General features: G+C 35.8%; 3 protein-coding genes across 5 annotated transcripts in view; 1 reads left to right on the top strand and 2 right to left on the bottom strand.

Annotated features, from left to right (window-relative positions):
* Positions 1 to 58: 58 nt before the first annotated feature.
* On the bottom strand, positions 59 to 9,355 carry cops2 (COP9 signalosome subunit 2). Of its 2 annotated transcripts, XM_026239247.1 has the most exons (14): positions 9,219 to 9,355; positions 8,607 to 8,720; positions 8,445 to 8,522; positions 6,993 to 7,118; positions 6,766 to 6,855; positions 6,483 to 6,560; positions 5,552 to 5,635; positions 3,425 to 3,599; positions 1,790 to 1,968; positions 1,454 to 1,506; positions 1,228 to 1,325; positions 1,025 to 1,107; positions 896 to 954; positions 59 to 807 (listed from the first exon to the last, which is right to left on the bottom strand). In XM_026239247.1, the coding sequence occupies exons 1-14, from the start codon at positions 9,270 to 9,272 to the stop codon at positions 663 to 665; spliced, it is 1,416 nt and encodes a 471-aa protein (XP_026095032.1). In that variant the 5' UTR covers positions 9,273 to 9,355; the 3' UTR covers positions 59 to 662. The 2 variants fall into 2 exon arrangements, with proteins under 2 accessions (XP_026095032.1, XP_026095033.1); XM_026239248.1 differs by lacking the exon at positions 5,552 to 5,635.
* A 51-nt stretch (positions 9,356 to 9,406) lies between these two features.
* Positions 9,407 to 16,116, top strand: LOC113067040 (N-acetylgalactosamine kinase). The gene is made up of 10 exons (XM_026239249.1): positions 9,407 to 9,603; positions 9,746 to 9,834; positions 9,917 to 10,040; positions 11,751 to 11,841; positions 11,931 to 12,077; positions 12,156 to 12,254; positions 12,912 to 13,064; positions 14,094 to 14,304; positions 14,597 to 14,798; positions 15,644 to 16,116. Exons 1-10 carry the CDS (start codon positions 9,554 to 9,556, stop codon positions 15,849 to 15,851), a joined length of 1,374 nt encoding a protein of 457 aa, XP_026095034.1. The 5' UTR covers positions 9,407 to 9,553; the 3' UTR covers positions 15,852 to 16,116.
* A 4,569-nt stretch (positions 16,117 to 20,685) lies between these two features.
* Positions 20,686 to 20,975, bottom strand: part of LOC113067037 (probable phospholipid-transporting ATPase IM) — a 30,792-nt gene continuing 30,502 nt past the window's right edge. For both annotated transcript variants that reach the window (XM_026239245.1, XM_026239246.1), the window contains one exon: positions 20,686 to 20,975. This exon is cut by the window's right edge and continues 479 nt beyond it. The gene's annotated coding sequence lies outside the window, so the exon portion shown is untranslated.

Raw genomic sequence — 20,975 nt, 5'->3', positions numbered from 1 at the left:
GAAATCTTATTTTTACTTCATTGCTTATCATGCATAAAATCATACAATATTACACACATTTTTCACTGAAGCAAATTATTGTATTCTTTATTTTTGTTGTTGAAAAGTGAAACAGAAGAGCTCAGAGTCAAAAAGCAGAACGCTTTAAACAGATCTGTAATATTTGGTGAGAGGAATTCTAGCAATGCCTGCACTTTAATACGCATGTGCTGCGGTGCAACTGCATAAAACTCATCAACTGAGGTCTATGCAAACCAAGTAAAACATGCCGACTCTGACAAGAGACAGTTCAACAAATAAATGATTCAATTTCACACAGCATGTCCTCACGTGTTCCATTAAAGACAAAACATATGCCTTTTAGATGTCTGCCAAGTGCCAATATGTGCTATTAAATAAAATATTTTTTAGATGATGCAAACATGTTCATATTAGAGACCTAACAATTCAGTACAGCAGACATCCTGTGGGAACTTCTGCTCTGTTAAGGACATTTAAAACTGACTTAAGTGACTACAGCTGTAAAAATACACACTAGCCAAATTACGTTCCTCCTGTGATTGGGAGAGTAAAGGCCTTGAAAGTAGTTAATGTCACTGACAGCCTCGAGTCGACCGGCTGTCCGATGGATCAACTTGTTTTCCAGGATCGTCAGTGTGAAATCAAGCCAGTTTGCTAACAATAGCCTGGTTGAGAGTGTTCAGCTGATTGGTCCATTTGTCCAGGGCGGTGTATCGAGCTCCGCCTCTTTTCTGGTGATCGAGCTCCAACAGCTGATTGACTTGATCAATTCTACCATTGATCGTGCTGAAAGACATACATTAGATACATAAAATAAAAATGCAGTGAAACATTATATAAAAAACAGATTTTTATTAAAAAGTGTTTAACTTACTTGTCTAAAATACACTGCACAAGCAAGCTTTCTACATCTGCAACATCAATATTCAATTCCTAAAGAAAAACAGGGAACATTACATTACAATTGCATAATGTATAATATAATATATAATATAATGTTTACCTTTGAAATAAATGGTATGTGTATCCTAGTGTAAGGCTTAATCAATTTGATGAGCACTTGTGTTCTTATGTTCCGTAATAATTCTGAAAGGAGAAGCAGAGAGAAAAACGATTATGTACTTACTGACTCCACATTTGTTGTCTTGAGATTTATGAAATAAATATGCGAATATGTACGTGAAAGTTAAAGCCACCCAAACTGACCCTCAATATGTTCTCTGATGAAGGGGTCGTCCATTATGTTGCTGTGGTTCGTCTTCAGGATTTTCTCAAATTCTGTGATGTCATTGTTCTGGTAGGCACTGGAAACAAGTTATAGGCGATTAATAACTGAAAATCAATCTATTCAGACGATAAAAACTAAAAAAAATAAAAATAAAAAAAAAGCAGGATCAGATAAATGGAGAAATTAAGTATTGTGCGCACTTACCTTACCAGGTTTGTCATTGCTAGGATTTCTGGATCATTTTTGTAAGGTTTCGCCTAGTCACAGTGATTTAGAAAGATTTTTAGTTATATTACAGACCACAGCATTTTATCTTCTATGGTCAGGGGGGAAATAAGTAGCTTTTAAGGTTCAATTATGTACATTAAGCAAAACAGAGCACAACATGCCAACTGGTCAATATAAGCAAACTCAAATTCTCCAAAATATTTCATATATGAATATGCTACAGTTAAAATTGTAGAGTATTGAGAAATCCAAATCTAGCTTGCTGATGGCCTTAGATCCCATGTGGGCCTGTGCACAATTAACACCTTATACCTCTTGAGAATCAAATGGGTTGATTCCAGACTTCATCAGCATGTTGGCCAAGACCAGGTACTTTAGACAAGTGGTTCGCCTGGGGCTTCCAGACTCGTCATAGTTTTTGAATGCCTCAAAAAAGTCTGTATGTGCCTTCTCGAACTCTCCCTCCCTCAGGTGCATTTTACCACCACATTCTAAAAAGAATCATATCAAACAAAATGAGTGGACTTTCCAATCGAGCATGAAACAAAAACAAACCCAACTTAAAGGGGGGGTGAAATGCTATTTCATGCATACTGAGTTTTTGACACTGTTAAAGAGTTGGATTCCCATGCTAAACATGGACAAAGTTTCAAAAATGAAGTTGTACGTTTGAAGGAGTATTTCTGTTCCAAAAATACTCCTTCCGGTTTGTCACAAGTTTCGGAAAGTTTTTTTCGAGTATGGGTCTGTGTGACGTTAGATGGAGCGGAATTTCCTTATATGGGTCCTGAGGGCGCGTCTGCCGGAAGAGCAAACACTCCCGTATAGCAGAGCACTGAGAGCACAACAGACTTCACTGATCAGAGCGAGAGCGTCGCGAAATGTCACCAAAAGTAGTTGTTTTACAAACAAGGCCCAGTTTGACGCCGGATTTGCGTATCGTTTATTTCTTAAGGATGATGCAATCCCAAGGAAAAAGGGTCACGATCGTGTGTTGGAACCGCAGGCGGTGAGTAAAACTGCTTCAAATATCTCTGCCTCCTTGTTAGTGCGTCCGCCTCCCATGCCAGAGACCCGGGTTCGAGCCCCGCTCGGAGCGAGTCCTTGCTGCTGCTCTCGTTCAGTTTCAGCCTCTGCATATGATTCTGGATCATAAATAAACAGCTGAATCTGACTGTTAGCCATGGTTTGTTTTGGATGATGGTTTTTTCCTCAAGGTAATGTCACAGCTTCCAAACGCTCTCAACACAAAAGCCTACTGGCGCTCCTGATTCTTTAGCTCCGCCCACACGTCACGCCTCCAGCCAGTCGTGTTTTTCCGGGAAAAATCGGTACAGACTATCTTTCTCTTATGAATATAATAAAACTAAAGACTTTTTGGAGTTATGAAGGATGCAGTACTACTCTATAGGTACTCAAGATTAACAGGATATTGAGTGAAAACGAGCATTTCACCCCCCCTTTAAAGAAAAAACATCAAATACCAAAAAAAACCTATCTTTCCAATTATACACAAACAAATACCAAAAGAAAGATAAATACCAAATCAATCCAAACCAAAACTAAACACTAATTTCTTCAGCTTCACAGCCACAAACCAAATTTGCAATTGTACACAGAACAAAAACCAAAACAAACTTTCAAATTATCTACAAAACACAAAGAAAACCCAAACTAATCACTTATTTCTACAAAACAGAATTTGCTATTGTATGCCAACCAAACCAAAAAAAAAAATCTCAAACCAAAAAAAATCTCAAACCAAAATTGACACTAATTTTCATCTTCACAACTACAAACAAACAAAAAACCCAAACAAAACTAAAACAAACCAAAGCAAAACAAACTGTCCAATTATAAACAAAACAAAAACCAAACCAAATCAAAAACAAAACTGAACACTTGGTCTTGATAATTTCATCTCTGGTATTAAAGTGTGTTGGTTACCTCTGATGACTCCCATGATGAGCGGATGTGGGATGGCTGATTTAATGTGTAATGATTGCTCGTAGAGGGCTTTGAGTTTCTTGTTATTTTTCTGCGCCGTATACATCTGAATCTCCAAAGCATAGATCTCCAACAGCTGTGTGCCCTTCTTCAAGTCGTCCTCTCCTTCATCCGTCTAGGGGTGTGCAATAAAGACAAAAATTATATCTCAATATTTTCTGGAATTTTGTTGTTGATGATATTTAGACAATATTTTGTGAGTGTGTTATTGTGCTGGTACTTTGGCAGGTTTAGGGGTTGACGTGGACAGCTGACACCCAGAGCTTATGATATTCTTCATATTCTGCGTGGTGATTAGTTCGCAGGAGTTTAATTAACTTTTCCAATTAGTTTAAATAGTTTTTTTTCCTTTTATAGGCATTTTTACCTTTATACGACCCATTTTTTCTAAACTAATTAAATGTATGCAATGCATCATTCTTCTTCAATGCATCAAAGTTCTTACAATAAATACATTTGAATAGTAAGACACTACAGGTCTGTTACCAATCAAATTAAAGCAGTATCAACACAGGTTGTTTAATGCAGGATGAAGGAAAAGTTGAAGACATTTCAAATAAAGGGGGAAATATACTTTAATTTTTTTTTTCATTGATGAAACAGAGAGAAAAAAAAAGCACTGTTGTTAAAAGTTGTTTGAAATATAAGTCAATTAACATCAACTTCTTGTTCATTTGACTCATAAAATCAATGTCACATTTGCAATCATGCACTTGTAGAAAAACTTCACTCTCTGTGTGATATTAACTATACGCTATTAACTATATATTTGTGAGAATTGTATATACTTTTGTAGTTATTTGAACAATGTCTAAAATTTTGTATTACAAGCTCTTGCTGTGTCTGTTTGCCTCTTTAAGAAGAATCACCCAATATTTATCCCCCAATTGTAAGTCGCTTTGAAGTGTCAAAATCAAAATGTAAATTTAACTATACAATCGATTCAATGAACACTCAAGTCTTAAAAATCGAAAATTATTTTTTCACAAAAGTGACAGCCCTAATGAACGCAAACAAACCCTCAAAACCAGTGATTTTTCCCACACTGAAGCGTGCCATAGGTGGCTGACCCCTGACCTAAAGTAAGAGCCTACAGTAATGTGGTTTGACCAGTGTGGCGCTGTAACGAAGAATGTAATTTAGCCTGAAACTGCCGAGAGCCGTTTGGGTGAATATGTAAATATATGCTGCACGCTTTCCTCTCAATAACGAAAAAACACGAGCACGTTTCCACGAGCTCTGCGGTTCGGCACTCTAGTAAAGTCCAGTCACGTCATGTTTATTTCTATAATGATAGTATGCAACAGATCAGTGCTTCTCAACTGGTTCGGCCGCGAGTCCCACATTTCCCCATCATGGTCATGTGTGTGTTAAAAAAAAGAAAAGCTCATTTAATTCACAAAATTGATGACACACACAAGTACTGTCCCCCTTTACTTAAAATACACAAATTGTAAGAATATGACTAATATCGATGATTAAACAGCCTATAAAAGTAAGGCTATTAAATAGCAGTCCCAAACTAGTTTTTGTTAATACAATTAAGTTGGTATGAGCCACCACAGTGATTTAAACATATATATAAAATAACACAAAGCGAAAATAACATGGTGTTTTTGGGTTATGGAAACAACATTTACCATGGTGAATACACAATACTAACATGAACTGTTAATGAAACATGGAAACTGCTCCTGAATAGAATGAATATCATACTTTCATGCAAATCTTTCCCAGCTAACACACAAAGCACCAGTTATGTGATTTATTGGTACTTTACTTTTATTTCACACATTGCATGCTTGTAGTTTCTTTAGCGCTTTAGTGAAATGATAAACAAACAAAGAGTGCGTACTACAAGCACAGTCTGACAAACAGTTCATTTTTCTGAGGTGAGAGACTTATTATAAGTTACCAAAAAAAACAAAACAAAAAAACAATAGAATAATGAGACTGACATTAAGCCTGATAATCTCATCTGACCGCAGATACTAAATTGGGACAGCTTTCAAACACACCTTTCAAAATAAAAGTCTCGCACCAGAAAAAAAAAACATTTAGAATTACGTTTTTTGTTGCTGATGTGGTTTCTTTGACTGTACACTCCGCGACCCACTCAGAATGGTCTTGCGACCCACCAGTTGAGAAACACTGCAATAGATAGCCTTAAATCAAGCAGCTTTACAGTATTACACACAAAAAACCAGAGTCAGAGTCATTTTCAGTTAGAATTACAACGCGATTTTCTATTTTAAAGCAGCTCGCCAGTGTTAAGCTAGCTAATGACATAATATTTTCATTAGTGGGGAAAAAAAATTCATTAAAGTGATAGTTTGATTTGCAGAGATCAAAGCTTGATCTATCTCATAACGGTTTAGATTACCATTACCCTATATTGGTATTTTAAGAGAGATTATGTTGTGAATAAAATAGTTTACCCAAAAACAAAGCACCTTTTCACTTACCTTTATCTTGTATTTTATCCATATTACATACTAAAAACTTACTATCATTTAACATTTAGCTCAATATTTTATCCAATTGCAAAAGCAAAAAATCTAAGTCTACTAATTAATCAGTGAAATAATTGCTGATTAGTCGATTAATCGTTGTAATAATCGTTAGATTAATCGATTATCAAAGTAATTGTTTGTTACAGCTCTATAGCTATGCAAACAGCTTTCATAATCGCATAATTTTGATTACGAACGTGATTTTACGTATCTTGTCAGTGAACTACGGCTTTGTGTAGTAAATGCTGCTCCACCTGAAAACATGTGATGGAGATTTACTACTGATCACAGAACCAGCTTTACTGACAAGATGCGCATGACAATCGCATTCGGTTAATCGTGCAGTACTCTAACCTACATCTCAGTGTATGCGTGCACTCTCTGGTTGTATTTTTTTTTTTTTTTTTGCCATATACTCAATGTCAACGTTAGAAGATATCTGAAGCAGGTTTTCTTATTTACACAACACTGATTATTTACTCTACCTGACATGACTGATGCAACTGCCTGAGAATTTTCTGGAGCTTTCCAAACTCTTCTCTTTCCAGGTACAACTTTCCGAGCTACCAGAAACGGAGAAGCAGAAGTTAGCAATATTCCTGAATTAAATACAGACTCTTTTGGAAGTCTGTACCAGAATAAATGTAAATTGCATAATTATTATAATAGTATTGTGCATAGTGTTGTTGCTGATACACAAGTGTGCGGTTAACATCTGCTATATAAAACAGATCATCTAAATACAGAATGCATTGCCAGAGCACAAACCTTGGTGTTAGTTTTAAACCAAAGTCTGTCGTTTTTGGCATCTTTTAATGCTTCCAGTGTGGTCTCATAAAACTCTTGTAGCAAGTCCATCTGGAAACAAACATGAAAAGAGAAATATTTTAGTATCTTTAATAGCTTAATAACCTTTAATTAATAGAGTGTATTGTTATTTTGTCATCACAAATAGATAACTGAACTCAGAAAGCAGTTTAAAATGCCTTAAATACCTGTTTGGAGGTTGAGATATAATCTAGAATAGAGTTGATGGATTTCTCAGAGTAATTTCTGGTGACAGCACTCCTAATATATGTCAAAAGCTGTTTGTACCGGTTCATCATTTCTGGAAAATTTGTCTGTGAAAAAAAATATATATATTAAAATGTATAGTGTAATATAAGAAAACCATGTATAAATATTACATATGCCAATATAATATATATAATACGCCAATATATATATAGGCTGGTAAGTGATTACATTTTTTAATCGAATTAATTACATGATGTGGTAATTAATTAATCGCGCATCAAATTTGGAGAAATTACTCCCAAAAGATAATTTAATGTCAATGTTGTGCAAAGCATCAAACAGAGATTACAAAAAGTAGGTTCAGCAAGAAATATTTTGTTTGATAAAATTTATTACATATAGTCTTTTGGACCATGTGAGTACATGATGACAGAATTGTCATGTTTGGTTGGGTTATCTATAACTTTAATCATTTATTTTCTTAATTTTATTATTATTACTATGAAAATATTGAATTGTTTCTTTAATGAAATGATACTCTAAATAATAAACTAAAACTGCCAATAGGTGGTGGTAAATGTCTTGATGATTAAGTCATCTAGTCATTTATTCATTCGTTTGATTCGTTCAAATGGCTGATTCATTCAGGAGTGAAGTAAAGGGTTCTTTATGAATGGTTCATTGAATCATTAGGCTTGTTTGACTTGAAGCGGATCATCACCATCAGACCGATCGGTGTGTGACATCAAAGAACCGCAAGAGCTTAGAGAGCAGATGACTCCTTGTGCTTCTGAATCGCTCTCACTGTACTTTGATGTCATAAAACGATCGATTGTACAAGCCATAGAGCCAGTTGTTCAACGCACCAAATGCTTCACCTAATTCGTTCAAGACGTGGATTAAGAAATGAAATGCCACTCGGGATGAACAGTTCTGCTTTGTCTTTATCTTCTGCTTTGCAAAATTGAGCGAAACATTGTTTCTAAAATAACACAATATTAACTTCTTAATGAACTGTCATATAAGATGAGTAACACAATTTTGTGATATTGCACTTAGCTTACAGCTCGTGTGATATTTCTATGTGACGTAAACTATGTGATGTAAATATGAGACAAAATTTCAAACAGGGGCATTTTGCCCCATATCTTGAATTTTAGGGATATTCTCTAGGCTCCATCATGCAGTAAGTTGTTGCTCTGCCTCATATTATTCATCAATCGACTGTATGAAATGGAAGATGATCCACATCGGTCTGGGGCGGGGCAAGTGCGTTAAATGCATTAATAATTTTAACGCATTTTTCTTCTCCATAATTAATTAATCTAATTAACGCATAAATTACCAGCCCTAAAATATATATAATATATGCATCTCATATATAATATATTTTAAAATAATAATTAATTTCTGCTACTATTGTTACGCACAAGCTTAAAGTTGATCTTGATCATCTGTTTCAGTGCTTTGAAGCCCCACTCTCCCTTCTCTCCCTCCAGCTCCAGCACCTGCAGAACAGAAAACACTGATTACAGCTTTATAAAGTCACACACACAGCACAGATCCTGACTCACACAGATCTTCCGTCTGACCTTCTGAAAGCTGCTCAGGGCTGCTTTAGGATCGTCTTCCTTCAGGGCTTTAGAGTTGTAGTACTGATTCTCCAGATCCACATTGGGCTCAGAGTTGCTGTCCTCGGAATATTCCTGAAGTCAAAGTAAACAAAGACTTGACTTCTTCAGGACGTTATGTTTACATCCATAACTAGCTGCACATAGAAACTATTTGAAAGATACTGTACAGCTTAATTGTTAATGATTATGACAACTACATAACAGTAATTATGATATGATTATTTAACGCTGTAAAACCTTAACACGTAATAATCTATTTCAACTCTAACTGAAATAAGATATCATGCATTTTTTTAATCTAGGGTCATAATTTAACTTCACTTGAGACTGCAAGTTAACAAAACATACATTAGAGCTTCTATATATGAGCTATGAACTAAAACACTTAAAATAAAGAATGCGGTCTTATTTCTTGAATTCATTTTTGCAGTATTAGCAGACTATACACCTGCTAAACAAGGCGGAATTAAGCGCGTGTAAACACGCTAAACACAATTTTTGGATTTCACTATATTAGCTTCACACTGCATTACATGTATTTACATATGCGTTGATTTGAAACACTCTTACCAAGTCATAATCCTCCTCATCATCGCACATGAAATCATCTTCCATGTCAGACATTTTGACCGGGAGAGAGAATCTTACCCACAATGCTCTGAGAGAAACGCGATTTGACGTCGCGCCGCGCGTTCTGTGAGGTGCGCGCGCGCAGTTCCGATTGTGTCCGAATGCTTCCGATTCCAGCCGACCGGTTCTGCGGGATTCGCGGATTCGTGTCAGTTTCTTCCGTATTGTTCGACTCGTGATTCCGGGTATGACAGTCAGCTGACCGCACTTGTATAGTGTCAGTCCACTCGTGCATAGAGTATTTACTGTAAAAAACAAAGATTAAAAACCGCACAATGGCTACAATTCCACCGAAAATCAAGGTGCAGCTCAGTGGAAGTGAAAGGTAAGTTGCTGCTGTTCGGAACACTTCGTGCAGCTCTTCGGATGACTTCGACTACGTTTGAATGGAATCGATTTATTGCTTATGTAGTTTTTTTTTTCTCTAGACACACACTTAAAACTGATTTCCTCCCTCTTTCTGTTAGGTTGCAGAAACTGAAACAGGCTTTTCATGAAAAATATAAACAGTTGCCTGTCTTCTACGCTTGTGCTCCAGGGAGGGTGAATTTGATTGGTGGGTTGAAACAGCGCGTGAGTGTGTAAACATAACAAATACCATCAGCACGGTATTTTATATTACATCTTATCATTTTCAGGTGAGCATATTGATTATTGTGGCTACGCTGTGCTGCCAATGGCAATAGAGCAGAATATTCTTGCTGCAGTTTCTTTCAGTGACTCCAAAACCATCCAGCTGGCCAACACTGAGCCCAAATACAAGTCAGTAACAATGTTCTTCATTTGTTCAATAAAGTTGAATTAGTCAAATTTAGTCGAAAAATTCATTAATTCACTTACTTGCTTATTATTTATTTATTTACTAACAAATATATATATTTTTAAGAATTGCAAGTTCATTGCAAGTATATAAATTATTAATTGTGAGATATAAACTCATAAATATAAACACACACACACACATATTAATTCTTCAGATATTAAAAGTAGGGAATGTGTCTTATCAGTTATATCCATTGCTTCTGCATTCTAAGTCTGGCATTCAACGATGACGCACACTAACCAGGATGAAAATCAGGAAGCCGGCTTTGAAAGAAAGCAAACAATTTGGATACTAAAAAAAAAGAGGAAGTCAATGATCCTAAGCATATAAGCTCATCTGTAAAGCTTGGTGGAGGTGGTGTCATGGCATGGGCATGCATGGCTGTCTCTAGAACAGGACCTCTTCATTTTAATGATGACTTAATGTATGATGGCAGTAGCAGAATTAATTTGGAAGGGTACAAAATCATACTGGCTACCAATATTCAAGAAAATGCCACCAAACTCATTAGAAAGCAATTCATATTGGATCAGGACAATGGCCCAAAACACCCTGCCAGTCCAGTCAAGGACTATATCAGAGCAAAGAAATGTAAAGTCTTAGATTGCCCAAATCAATCTCCAAATTTAAATCCAATTGAACATTAATTTCACCAGCTGAAGAGGAGACTAAAGACAGAAACTCCCCAAAACAAGCAACATTTGGAATTGGCTGCATTAAAGGCTGGGAAAAGCATTTCAAAGCATAAGACCAAGAGTCTGGTCATGACTATGGGTTGCAGACTCACTGCTCTGATAGCATGCAAGTGATCTGCAACTAAATATTAGCCTTTAAACTTTTACATCTGCCTTAAATTCAACTGCTCCAATACTTATGCTCACGTCAAATAGTGGGATGAACTCTAAAAGTGCTTTCCTTTTTATTTGGTAAAAGATGTGTGTCGAAAGACCTAAAAACAAAATGTGGCATTCTGTAGTTTTGTCGCGTATTCATCTTTCATCTTCACAGTTGCATGCTATTCATTTACTGTTGGTTTTCTTTAAAAAAATCTAAGTAGCTTTCTTATCTTTTTTCAGTCAATCTGTTTATCTTTTTATTTCTTATACTATTACAAAAGCAAAAGGCCTCTAACACTAGCTTTCTCTATTCTTTTTCTTTTTATTTATTATATAATAAAAAAAAAACCATTGAAACTTTTTGATTTTGATTGCTTCCGTTGTCCTCATTTGTAAGTCGCTTTGGATAAAAGCTTCTGCTAAATTACTTAATGGAAATATATATATATATATATATATATATATATATATATATATATATATATATATATATATATATTCTGTGGTGGAAATAAGCTTCCATATATTTTATGCCTCACAGATGCTTTTTTTCTGCCACAGTATATTAACATTACCTTTTTATTTTAAAATTTAGATTTGTTTTCCTCAGCTTATATCTCATATTTCTGAGTTATAAATTCTCAATTTAGACTTTTTTTCTCAGAATTGATAAATTAGTTATTAATTATCAGGTAGAAAGTCACGATTTGTCTAAGAGTCTAAATTCTTTAATTACATTTTTTATTTTTTATTCCTAGGTGGGAATAAGATTTCATATACTTCCTTGCATACTTATTCATTCATTCATTTCAGGAATTTCACTGTGTCTGTGGATGGCATCTCCATTGACAGAGAGAATCCTCAATGGCACTATTACTTCCTTTGTGGAGTGAGAGGAATCCAGGTGAGATGATTAATATATGCACATATAATGCATGCTTGCTCTATTGCATTATTACTACAGTCATTTGACCCTTGGCCTCGTGTATGCAGGAGCACTTGAGTTTGTCTTCATTGGCAGGGATGTGTTGTATGGTAGACGGGACTATCCCGGCCAGCTCGGGTCTGTCCAGCTCCAGTGCCCTGGTGTGCTGCGCTGGTCTGGTCACGATGCAGGCCAATCAGAAGTCTCTATCTAAGGTCCTCTTTACTGTAAATCCTCTGAAATGCATTAGATAGAACTGCTGCTTATCATGGATGTGATTTGATGTCATTCAGGTGGCTCTTGCAGAGACGTGTGCCAAATGTGAGCGTTATATTGGCACTGAGGGGGGAGGGATGGATCAGTCCATTTCTTTCCTGGCGGAGGAGGGAACAGTAAGCCATGTGTTGTATATTTCTTCTATCAGTATACCTGGCATTTTATTGATTTTTGGTATAAGGGATATATAAGTATGTTCTTTTTTGCATCATGAATGCAATGATTGAATAATATATTTTTTGTGGTAATCATGTTAAAAAGTATTAAATATATCTAAAATGAAATTCATTTGGATTTTTGGGGATAATAATAAAGACCAAATGCCTCTTCTTGAAAATAAAATAAAAAGTAGTTTGGTTTAATTATTGGAAAATAATATTTCACTAAATATTTTTAGAAAAAAAGCAGTTTTGTTAAAGTGTTATAAATATTATAAAAGACATTGTCCACCAAATCAAAGTCATGTGGTGCAACCAAAAAGTATGAAAGCATAGAAAAGATCCATGCGGAGGTCAGTAAGTCTCTTAAAATATCTAAATGGTATAAAAAATTTTTTAAACCATATTAAATCAACATGAATACAAAGAGTGCAGTTTCTAATGCACATGCATTTTAAATTAGAAAAAGTTTTTTTATCTTTTATATTTTATATTTATATTTTATACCGTGGCATGCATCTACAAAATTTTTTTTTAAGGGGGATTTAACTAGATTTTTCCCTTTCTCTCTCTCTCTCTCTCTCTGTCTTATTAATTTTTTTGTCATTCCTCAAGGCAAAGCTGATCGAGTTCAATCCGCTGCGAGCCACAGACGTGAGGCTGCCAGACGGGGCTGTCTTTGTAATCGCCAACTGTTGTGTGGAGATGAACAAGGCGGCCTCGTCTCACTTCAACATGAGGGTGGTGGAGTGCCGCATCGCCACCAAGGTCTGATCTTCAGGGATGCATCAAGAATGATAGTTTAGTCTTTTTAATCTAAGCGTTTTATTGGCAGTTCACCAAAAATGAACACAAAAGTTTGGGGTTGACAAGATTTCAAGTTTTTAAAAGAAACCTTATTATTATTTATTACTAGTTTATGATACTGGGCAATATTATTAGAATTTATTTATTGTGACTATTTGTATTTGAAAATGTAATTTCTTCTCATGATGCAGTGCTGAATTTCAGCATCATTCCTCCAGTGTCCTTTCAGCGTCACATGATCCTTCAGAAATCTTTCTGATTTGCTGATTTACTGCTCAAGAAACATTTATAAAATTTAAAACATTTATGCATTTAGCAGACACTTTTACCCGAAGCTACTTGCAGTGCATTCAAGCTAACATGTGTTCCCTGGGAATCGAACCCACAACCTTTTGCGCTGCTAACGCAATGCTCTACCACTGAGCCAAAAGAACACTGTTAACAATATCAATGTTGAAGACACTTATCTAATATATCAATATTTTTTTCTCAGTATTTTGTGATGAATAGAAAATTCGAACTAACAATTTATTTTGCGATTCAAATGTTTTGTAACATTATAAATACATTTACAGTCACTTTTGATAATATAATTTGCCCTCGCTGACCCCGGTTTTTAAATTGTAGTGTGTCCCATGTACAGTGATGAATCAAGAATACATTATTTACAGTAGGTGGCGCTGTAACCAAATGTATGAACTTTTGTATTAATCTGCAGTTGCTGAGATGATGCCTCTCTTCTTGTTTACTATCTATAAACATCTGGTTGAAAAGTAGAAGTGTGACTTAGAGAAACTGACCCCAAAACTGAAACCAGATTATGAGACACTGCCGATTTAAATCTATAGATCTATAGATTTAAATCCAGAAGAAGCAAAATAATAATCTTCAGTGCTTGGCCACTAAGAACTCATGCACAAATTTCCCAAAAGTTGTTCTCGTATCCATGTAAGTTGGTTTAGTATACTGATGGTAGAATATGCTGTGCAGATGCTGGCTAAGGCGCGCGGCCTGGACTGGAGTGGTCTGCTGAAGCTGGGAGATCTGCAGAAGGAGCTGCAGGTGAGTGTGGAGCAGATGCTGGAGCTGGTGGAGGAGGCGCTCCACCCTGAGCCCTACAGCAGAGAGGAGATCTGCCAGACTCTGGGCATCAGCGCCCAGCAGCTGTGTGAAGACATCCTCAGCGCCAACACACAGCACGGTGAGAGAGCAAATCAAAGTCAACACTACTTACTTTATTAATATACACATTCCTCATCTTATTGGGAAAATAATTGTATGAGAAAAAGTATTATTATATTATATTAGCTATAAGGCTCTATCTGTAAACATCAGTCAGCTGTATTAGTTAACATGAGCAAGCAATGCAAAATACTTCAATAATGCATTAACAGGTTAACGAATATGATTTTTTTGCGAAGTTTATTAGATATTATTGACACTGACCAATAGATTTTTTTGTACTTACATCTTCTTGCATTTTTCTGCCTCAGCGACTGTTTTTAAACTGTACCAGCGTGCCAGGCACGTGTACGGCGAGGCTGCACGCGTCCTGCAGTTTAAGGCCGTGTGCGACTCTTCCCCTGCCAGCGCCGTCGCTCAGCTGGGCGACCTGATGAACCAAAGCCACGCCAGCTGCAGAGATCTGTACGAGTGCAGCTGCCCCGAGCTGGACCGGCTGGTGGACATATGTCTGTGAGTGAGACTGGCTGCTGATGCCACTGCCATAGCACTTATGAAAATAATATGAAAACATTTATCTTTTACATGCATTATTTTTCTGTTCACGTACACTACTTGTCAAAAGTTTGGAATAATTAAGATTTTTTTAATGTTGTGAAAGAAGTCCTAAAATACAGTAAAAACAGTAATGTTGTGAAATATTTTGACAACTGAAAATAACTGTTTTATATATATATATAGTCAAATCTGAATTTTCAGCATCATTACTTCAGACTTCAGTGGCACAAGAAGTAATTTTAATATGCTGATTTGCTGCTCAAGAAGTTGATTATTATCAATATTGAAAATAGTTAGTGCTGCTTTATATTCCTGTGGAAACCACGGTACACTACAATTCAAAACTTGGTAAGAAAAATATATACTTTTATTCGGCAAAGACACATTGAACTGGTCAAAAGTTACATTAAAAACATTTATAATATATATTTACAAAAAAATAAAATAATTTTATATATATATATATATATATATATAGAGAGAGAGAGAGAGAGAGAGAGAGAGAGAGAGAGAGAGAGAGATTCAAATAGAAAACATTCATTTAAATTGTAATAATGTTTCTCAATATGAGTTTTTTTTCTGTATTTTTTATCAAATTCAGCCTTGGTGAGCATAAGAGACTTTTTTCAAAACAATAGAAAAACCATAATGATTTCAACTTTTGACCAGCGTTTATTATGTGATGCTGATATTGAACTGAATGAGTCAGGTCTCTGAGCACATGTGGCAAACTAACAGAAACTGCCTGAGTCTGTGTAATGAATTGTCACTTTAGCATCGTCTTCCTCCTCCCTTCACAGGCAGGCGGGTGCCGTGGGGTCCAGGTTAACCGGAGCTGGATGGGGAGGCTGCACGGTTTCCATGGTACCCGGGGAACGAATAGATGCCTTTCTCCAGACTGTGAGGGAACAGTATTACGTGCCTGACGCCCGTCGATCCGCTCTGGAAAAGCAGAGTTTATTCGTGACAAGGCCTGGAGGAGGGGCGGCAATTTTCATAGAGGAATGAGTAGTAGCAGAGCAATTTTCTCTCGTTTTAGCCCGTGGCCTCAGAAACAGGAGGCGGTTTTTTATAAAGGCAGATATGATGAAAGGGACACAGACCGTATAAAGTCTGGATGGGAATTCTTACTCTGTATGTCTTAAAATAATAAAGAAATCAGTCCTCTGACCCAATTGGAGAAAGTGCCAAGTTTCTCTTTCTGCAAGCACTTTCTGAAAGCGTTGAAGGTTCAGCTAGTTACATTCAATAAAAATATCTTAATGTGTTCAAGGCAAGACTCATCGTTTACATTTATAATTAATAATTAACATGTCATTAGTGGTTTTCACTATTACTATCGCTCATACTTGTGTTTAGGGATTCAGTCTACCTTGAGTGGATACACTCTTGATTTACTCATCAGTAAGGGTCTAAACATTTCATCCATTGTTAATAAGGACACGGCTCTATCTGATCACTTCTGTCTTTTCTTTGATATATATACATGTGTGTGTGTGTGTGTGTGTGTGCTACCACTGAATCTAGACCTGTGTCTGTCAGAAAGATGCATTAAAGAGAACACTAGTGTGCTGTTTATGAAGACTATATCTTTAACACCAAGCATATCTTCAGACTGTTGGTCTTCTCCTTGATTCCTTTAACTCAAAAGTTATGAATGTTATTGATGATATTGTTCCTGTGAATATCAGACAAAAGACTGGCAGACAAAAAGCACCTTGGAGAAACTCAGCAGTATAGAGTATGAAAAGGCAATGCAGAAAAGCTGAGCAGATGTGGTTGAAGACGAAACTTGAAATTCACTATAGCATCTACAAAGAAATCCTACAAGCTTTCCCTTTGAAATGCTCAGACAGCAGATGCAATGAGTTTGCTTCCTGTTTTTCTGAGAAGATCAATAATATCAGAAAGGCTATTAGCACATCCTCAAGTTATGCTGAGGTGAGATAGATTCAAACAAAATCTCAAAAATAAGTTATGTCTGTTTTTGAAGCAATTGATAGCAAAAATTTTGGAAGAAATAGTACAGCACCTTAAATGGTCAGCCAGTTACATTGACACATTTCCAACATATTTTTTCAAAAGTTTAACTGTTTAGAAGCAGATCTCTTATTAGTGGTGAATGCCTCACTTCTTTCTGGGACTTTTCCAAACTCCCTGAAACTGCAGTTGTTAAGCCCCTCCTGAAAAAGAGCAATCTTGACAACACCATATTGAGCCACTTTAGACCAATATCAAATCTTCTTTTTAAAGGCAAGATTATTGAAAAGGTTGTTTTTAACCAACTGAACAACTTAAGCTCAAATTGATACCTGGACAATTGTCAATCTGGTTTCCGACCACATCACACTACAGAGACCATGCTCATAAAGGTAATAAATGATAATAGCTTGAATTCTGATTCTGGCAAAATATCAGTGCTGGTATTTCTCGATCTCAGTGCTGCGTTTGACACTGTTGATCACAACATACTATTAGACTGGAAAACTGGGTCTGGCTTTCTGGGATGGTACTCAAATGGTTCAGGTCATACTTAGAAGGGAGAGGCTATTATGTGAGTATAGGAGAGTATAAGTTTAAGTGGACATCCATGACATGCGGAGTGCCTCAAAGCTCAATTCTGGCACCGCTCTTGTTTAGCCTGTATATGCTCCCATTAAGTTAAATAATAAGCAAGATCCAAATTGCCTATCACAGCTATGCTTACGATTATCAGGTCTACCTAGCCTTATCGCCAAATGACTACAGCCCCATTGATTCCCTTTGCCAATGCATTGATGAAATTAACAGTTGGGTGTGCCAAAATGTCTTCAGTTAAACAAAAAGAAAACAGAAGTCATTGCATTTGGAAACAAAGATGAAGTGTTCAAGGTGAATGCATACCTTGACTTTAAGGGTCAAACAACTTAAATTCAAGTCAGGAATCTTGGTGTGATTCTGGAGACAGACCTTAGTTTCAGTAGTCATGTCAAAGCAGTAACTAAATCGGCATACTATCATATCAAAAACACTGCAAGAAATAGATGTTTTGTTTCCAGTCAAAACTTGGAGAAACTTGTTCATGCCTTTATCACCAGCAGGGTGGACTATTGTAATGGGCTCCTCACCGGCTTTCCCAAGAAGACCATTAGACAGCTGCAGCTCATCCAGAACACTGCTGCCAGGATACTGACTACAACCCGATAATCTAAATATCCTTACACTGGCTTCCAGTTTCATTTAGGATTGGTTTCTAAAGTGCTTTTACTCGTTTATAAATCACTCAATGGCCTATGACCTAAATGCACAGCAGATATGTTCACTGAATATAAACCTAACAGACCACTCAGATCATTAGGATCAAGTCAGTTAGAAATGCCGAGGGACGGTTCACACAAAACAAGGGGAGTGTGCTTTTAGTTAATATGCCACTCACAGTTAAAACCAGATTCTGGAAGAGATCAGATGTGCTAAAACATTAGCCACATCTAAATCTAGACTCAAAACTGAGTCAGAATCTGTTTTAGTTGTGCTTTTACTGAATGAGCACTGTGTCTGAACCAATTGCACTGTATTTAATGTGTCATTCTATATCAAACGGTTTTAATTTCATTATTTAATTCCTTTATTTTATTATTTTTATTTATTTATTTATTTTTACACTTTTTACAAAGTGTAAAGCACTTTGAATTACCATTGTGTATGAAAAGTGCTATATAATACTTGAGAACGAGTCTATCTTTTGTTCGTTATCTGGCTCGGCTCGGTGTTCATCTTCAGTCAGTGTACTGTTTGAGTAAATGAATTGAGTAAATGAGTGTCAGCCACATTAAAAAAGTTAACAGCTTAAGTCATTTGTGGTTTAATGCGTATTGGATACGTGAACCGTTTAAAACGATTCAGTTCGATTTGGTGAACTGGTTCAAGAAGATCCGGTTACATTGAATGATTCGTTCGCGAACCGGATATCACTGAACTGTTGTGTTTTGAACTCTCTCTCTCAACAGACACGGAAGAGAAGACAATGCTGAATAAAGTCGTAGTTTTTGCTATTTTTGGACCAAAATGTATTTTCAATGCTTCAAAAAATTCTAACGGACCCTCTGATGTCACATGGACTACTTTGATGATGTTTTTCTTACCTTTCTGGACATGGACAGTATACCGTACACACAGCTTCAATGGAGGGACTGAGAGCTCTCTGACTAAATCTAAAATATCTTAAACTGTGTTCAGAAGATAAACAGAGGCCTCACGGGTTTGGAACGACATGAGGGTGAGTTATTAATGACATAATTGTAATATTTGGGTGAACTAACCCTTTAAGTTGCGGTCACATTTTCCGTTGTTTGGTGAATTTTTGTGGGCTAAATCGAGTCAATTCAATCTACACAAGCAGGAGTTTCGTGTGAGGGCACAATGGCCATTTAATGCATATCATATAAAAATGACAATGACTTGTATAAAAATCCATGCATTTACATAAAAACAATAAATCTGCATGGTCTTTGTTGACAAAATAGCACAGCAGAAAAATCGCATACATTCATCATATATACTGTATATTTAACATTCAATTAACTGTACATTCAAAAACAGAAAATGTTACACGACCCCCTTTGTCAGATATATTATTTAAAAACAATATGATCTACATTAATGTAGTCAATTAGGGCAATGAACAGCCTGAGAACAGTAATACAATCAAAGAAAAAAAAAATCAATAGCAACCACTGATCTATCTATCTATCTATCTATCTATCTATCTATCTATCTATCTATCTATCTATCTATCTATCTATCTATCTATCTATCTATATATATATATATATATATATATATATATATATATATATATATATATAATAGATCAGTGATGGCAACACATTCAAGTCGACAAACAGAACTGAAGGTACTTCCTTTAATGAAAGGAAAACAAAAAGGCACAAAAATTCCTTCTCTAAAGAAATGCCCACTTAATAAGTCTTTGTATTAGATGCATGTCGAATTCTAGAAGTTTGAACATGTAAATGCTTCAGTCTGTCGCTTGATGGCAGGCACGACTGCGTAAAAACTCTAATATCCGTTCACTGAGCTGCATGCAAGAACACTAACTATGGTTTGAATTATGGACAAGTGTGGAATGTTTTTAACGCTTTCTTTAATTTGTTTTATTTGTATTTTTTCGGTACATTTAAAATCAAATTTGGCATTTTAAAGCTTTTTAAAAGCCATTTAACTGATGGAAAAGCTAGAGCTTGCTTTATAACGCCAACATAAGAATTAGAGCCATTGCATGTTCTCTGCAGCATTGATACCAGACATTCCTAATAGTTATTACACATCCAGTAGCTTGATGCATTCGGATGCATTTAAGTAAACTGAGTATAGATATTTGTTGTGCAATGTCCAAGTCTTTAAACATATCCATATTTAATATGCAATGCATATATAATCCTCCTGAACCACTGTAGATGGCTGTCGCAGTGTTTAGAACAAAATAAGTGGCATTATTTCACAAGCTACATATTTGCTTCCTTAAGCTTAATTAGTCTCATTAGAACAAAGTCATTTGTTGAACGTTAACTGGAGTTTAATTTAGTGTTTCTGGTGCCTGTAACATTTGCATATGGAAGCCTGTTTCACAAAAGGATAAAAATTAACATGTGGCTTTTGAACTCTCAAATTCGGATATTTTTTCACCAGGAAAAAAAAAAATAGAATTATAAGATGTAAGCTCAGAAATCTGTGGAAAAAGTCAGAATTGCGAAAAAATTTTTTCAAGATATAAACTTCTGTCTTATATAAAGAAATACGTTTATATCACACAAGTCTGACTTTTTTTTCAGAATTCTATGTGTAAATTGCGCAATTCTGGTTTTTTTTTTTTTTTGAGTCACGATTAATTTTTTTTTCTTTTGTTATCCTGTTTTGGAAACAATCTTCAATGCAAATGCATAAAAGGAAGTTCCTAAATCTCAAAATATATATATATAAAAAAGCGTTTCTGAGAAAACATAGAACTTGAATTCATGCCAGAAGAGGTGATAGCACAAAATGAAATCAAAATGAATCTGAGGTTCATTTTCAAATTCAAATGCATGCCTTTTGGGAGCAGATTTGCATGAGAAAATGAGTGTTATCTGTGCTTCA

The sequence above is a fragment of the Carassius auratus genome, chromosome 50, assembly GCF_003368295.1.
Source record: "Carassius auratus strain Wakin chromosome 50, ASM336829v1, whole genome shotgun sequence".
NCBI lineage: Eukaryota > Metazoa > Chordata > Actinopteri > Cypriniformes > Cyprinidae > Carassius > Carassius auratus.
Note: the sequence above shows the minus strand (reverse complement) of the source record. Positions and strands in the feature narration are given on the sequence as shown.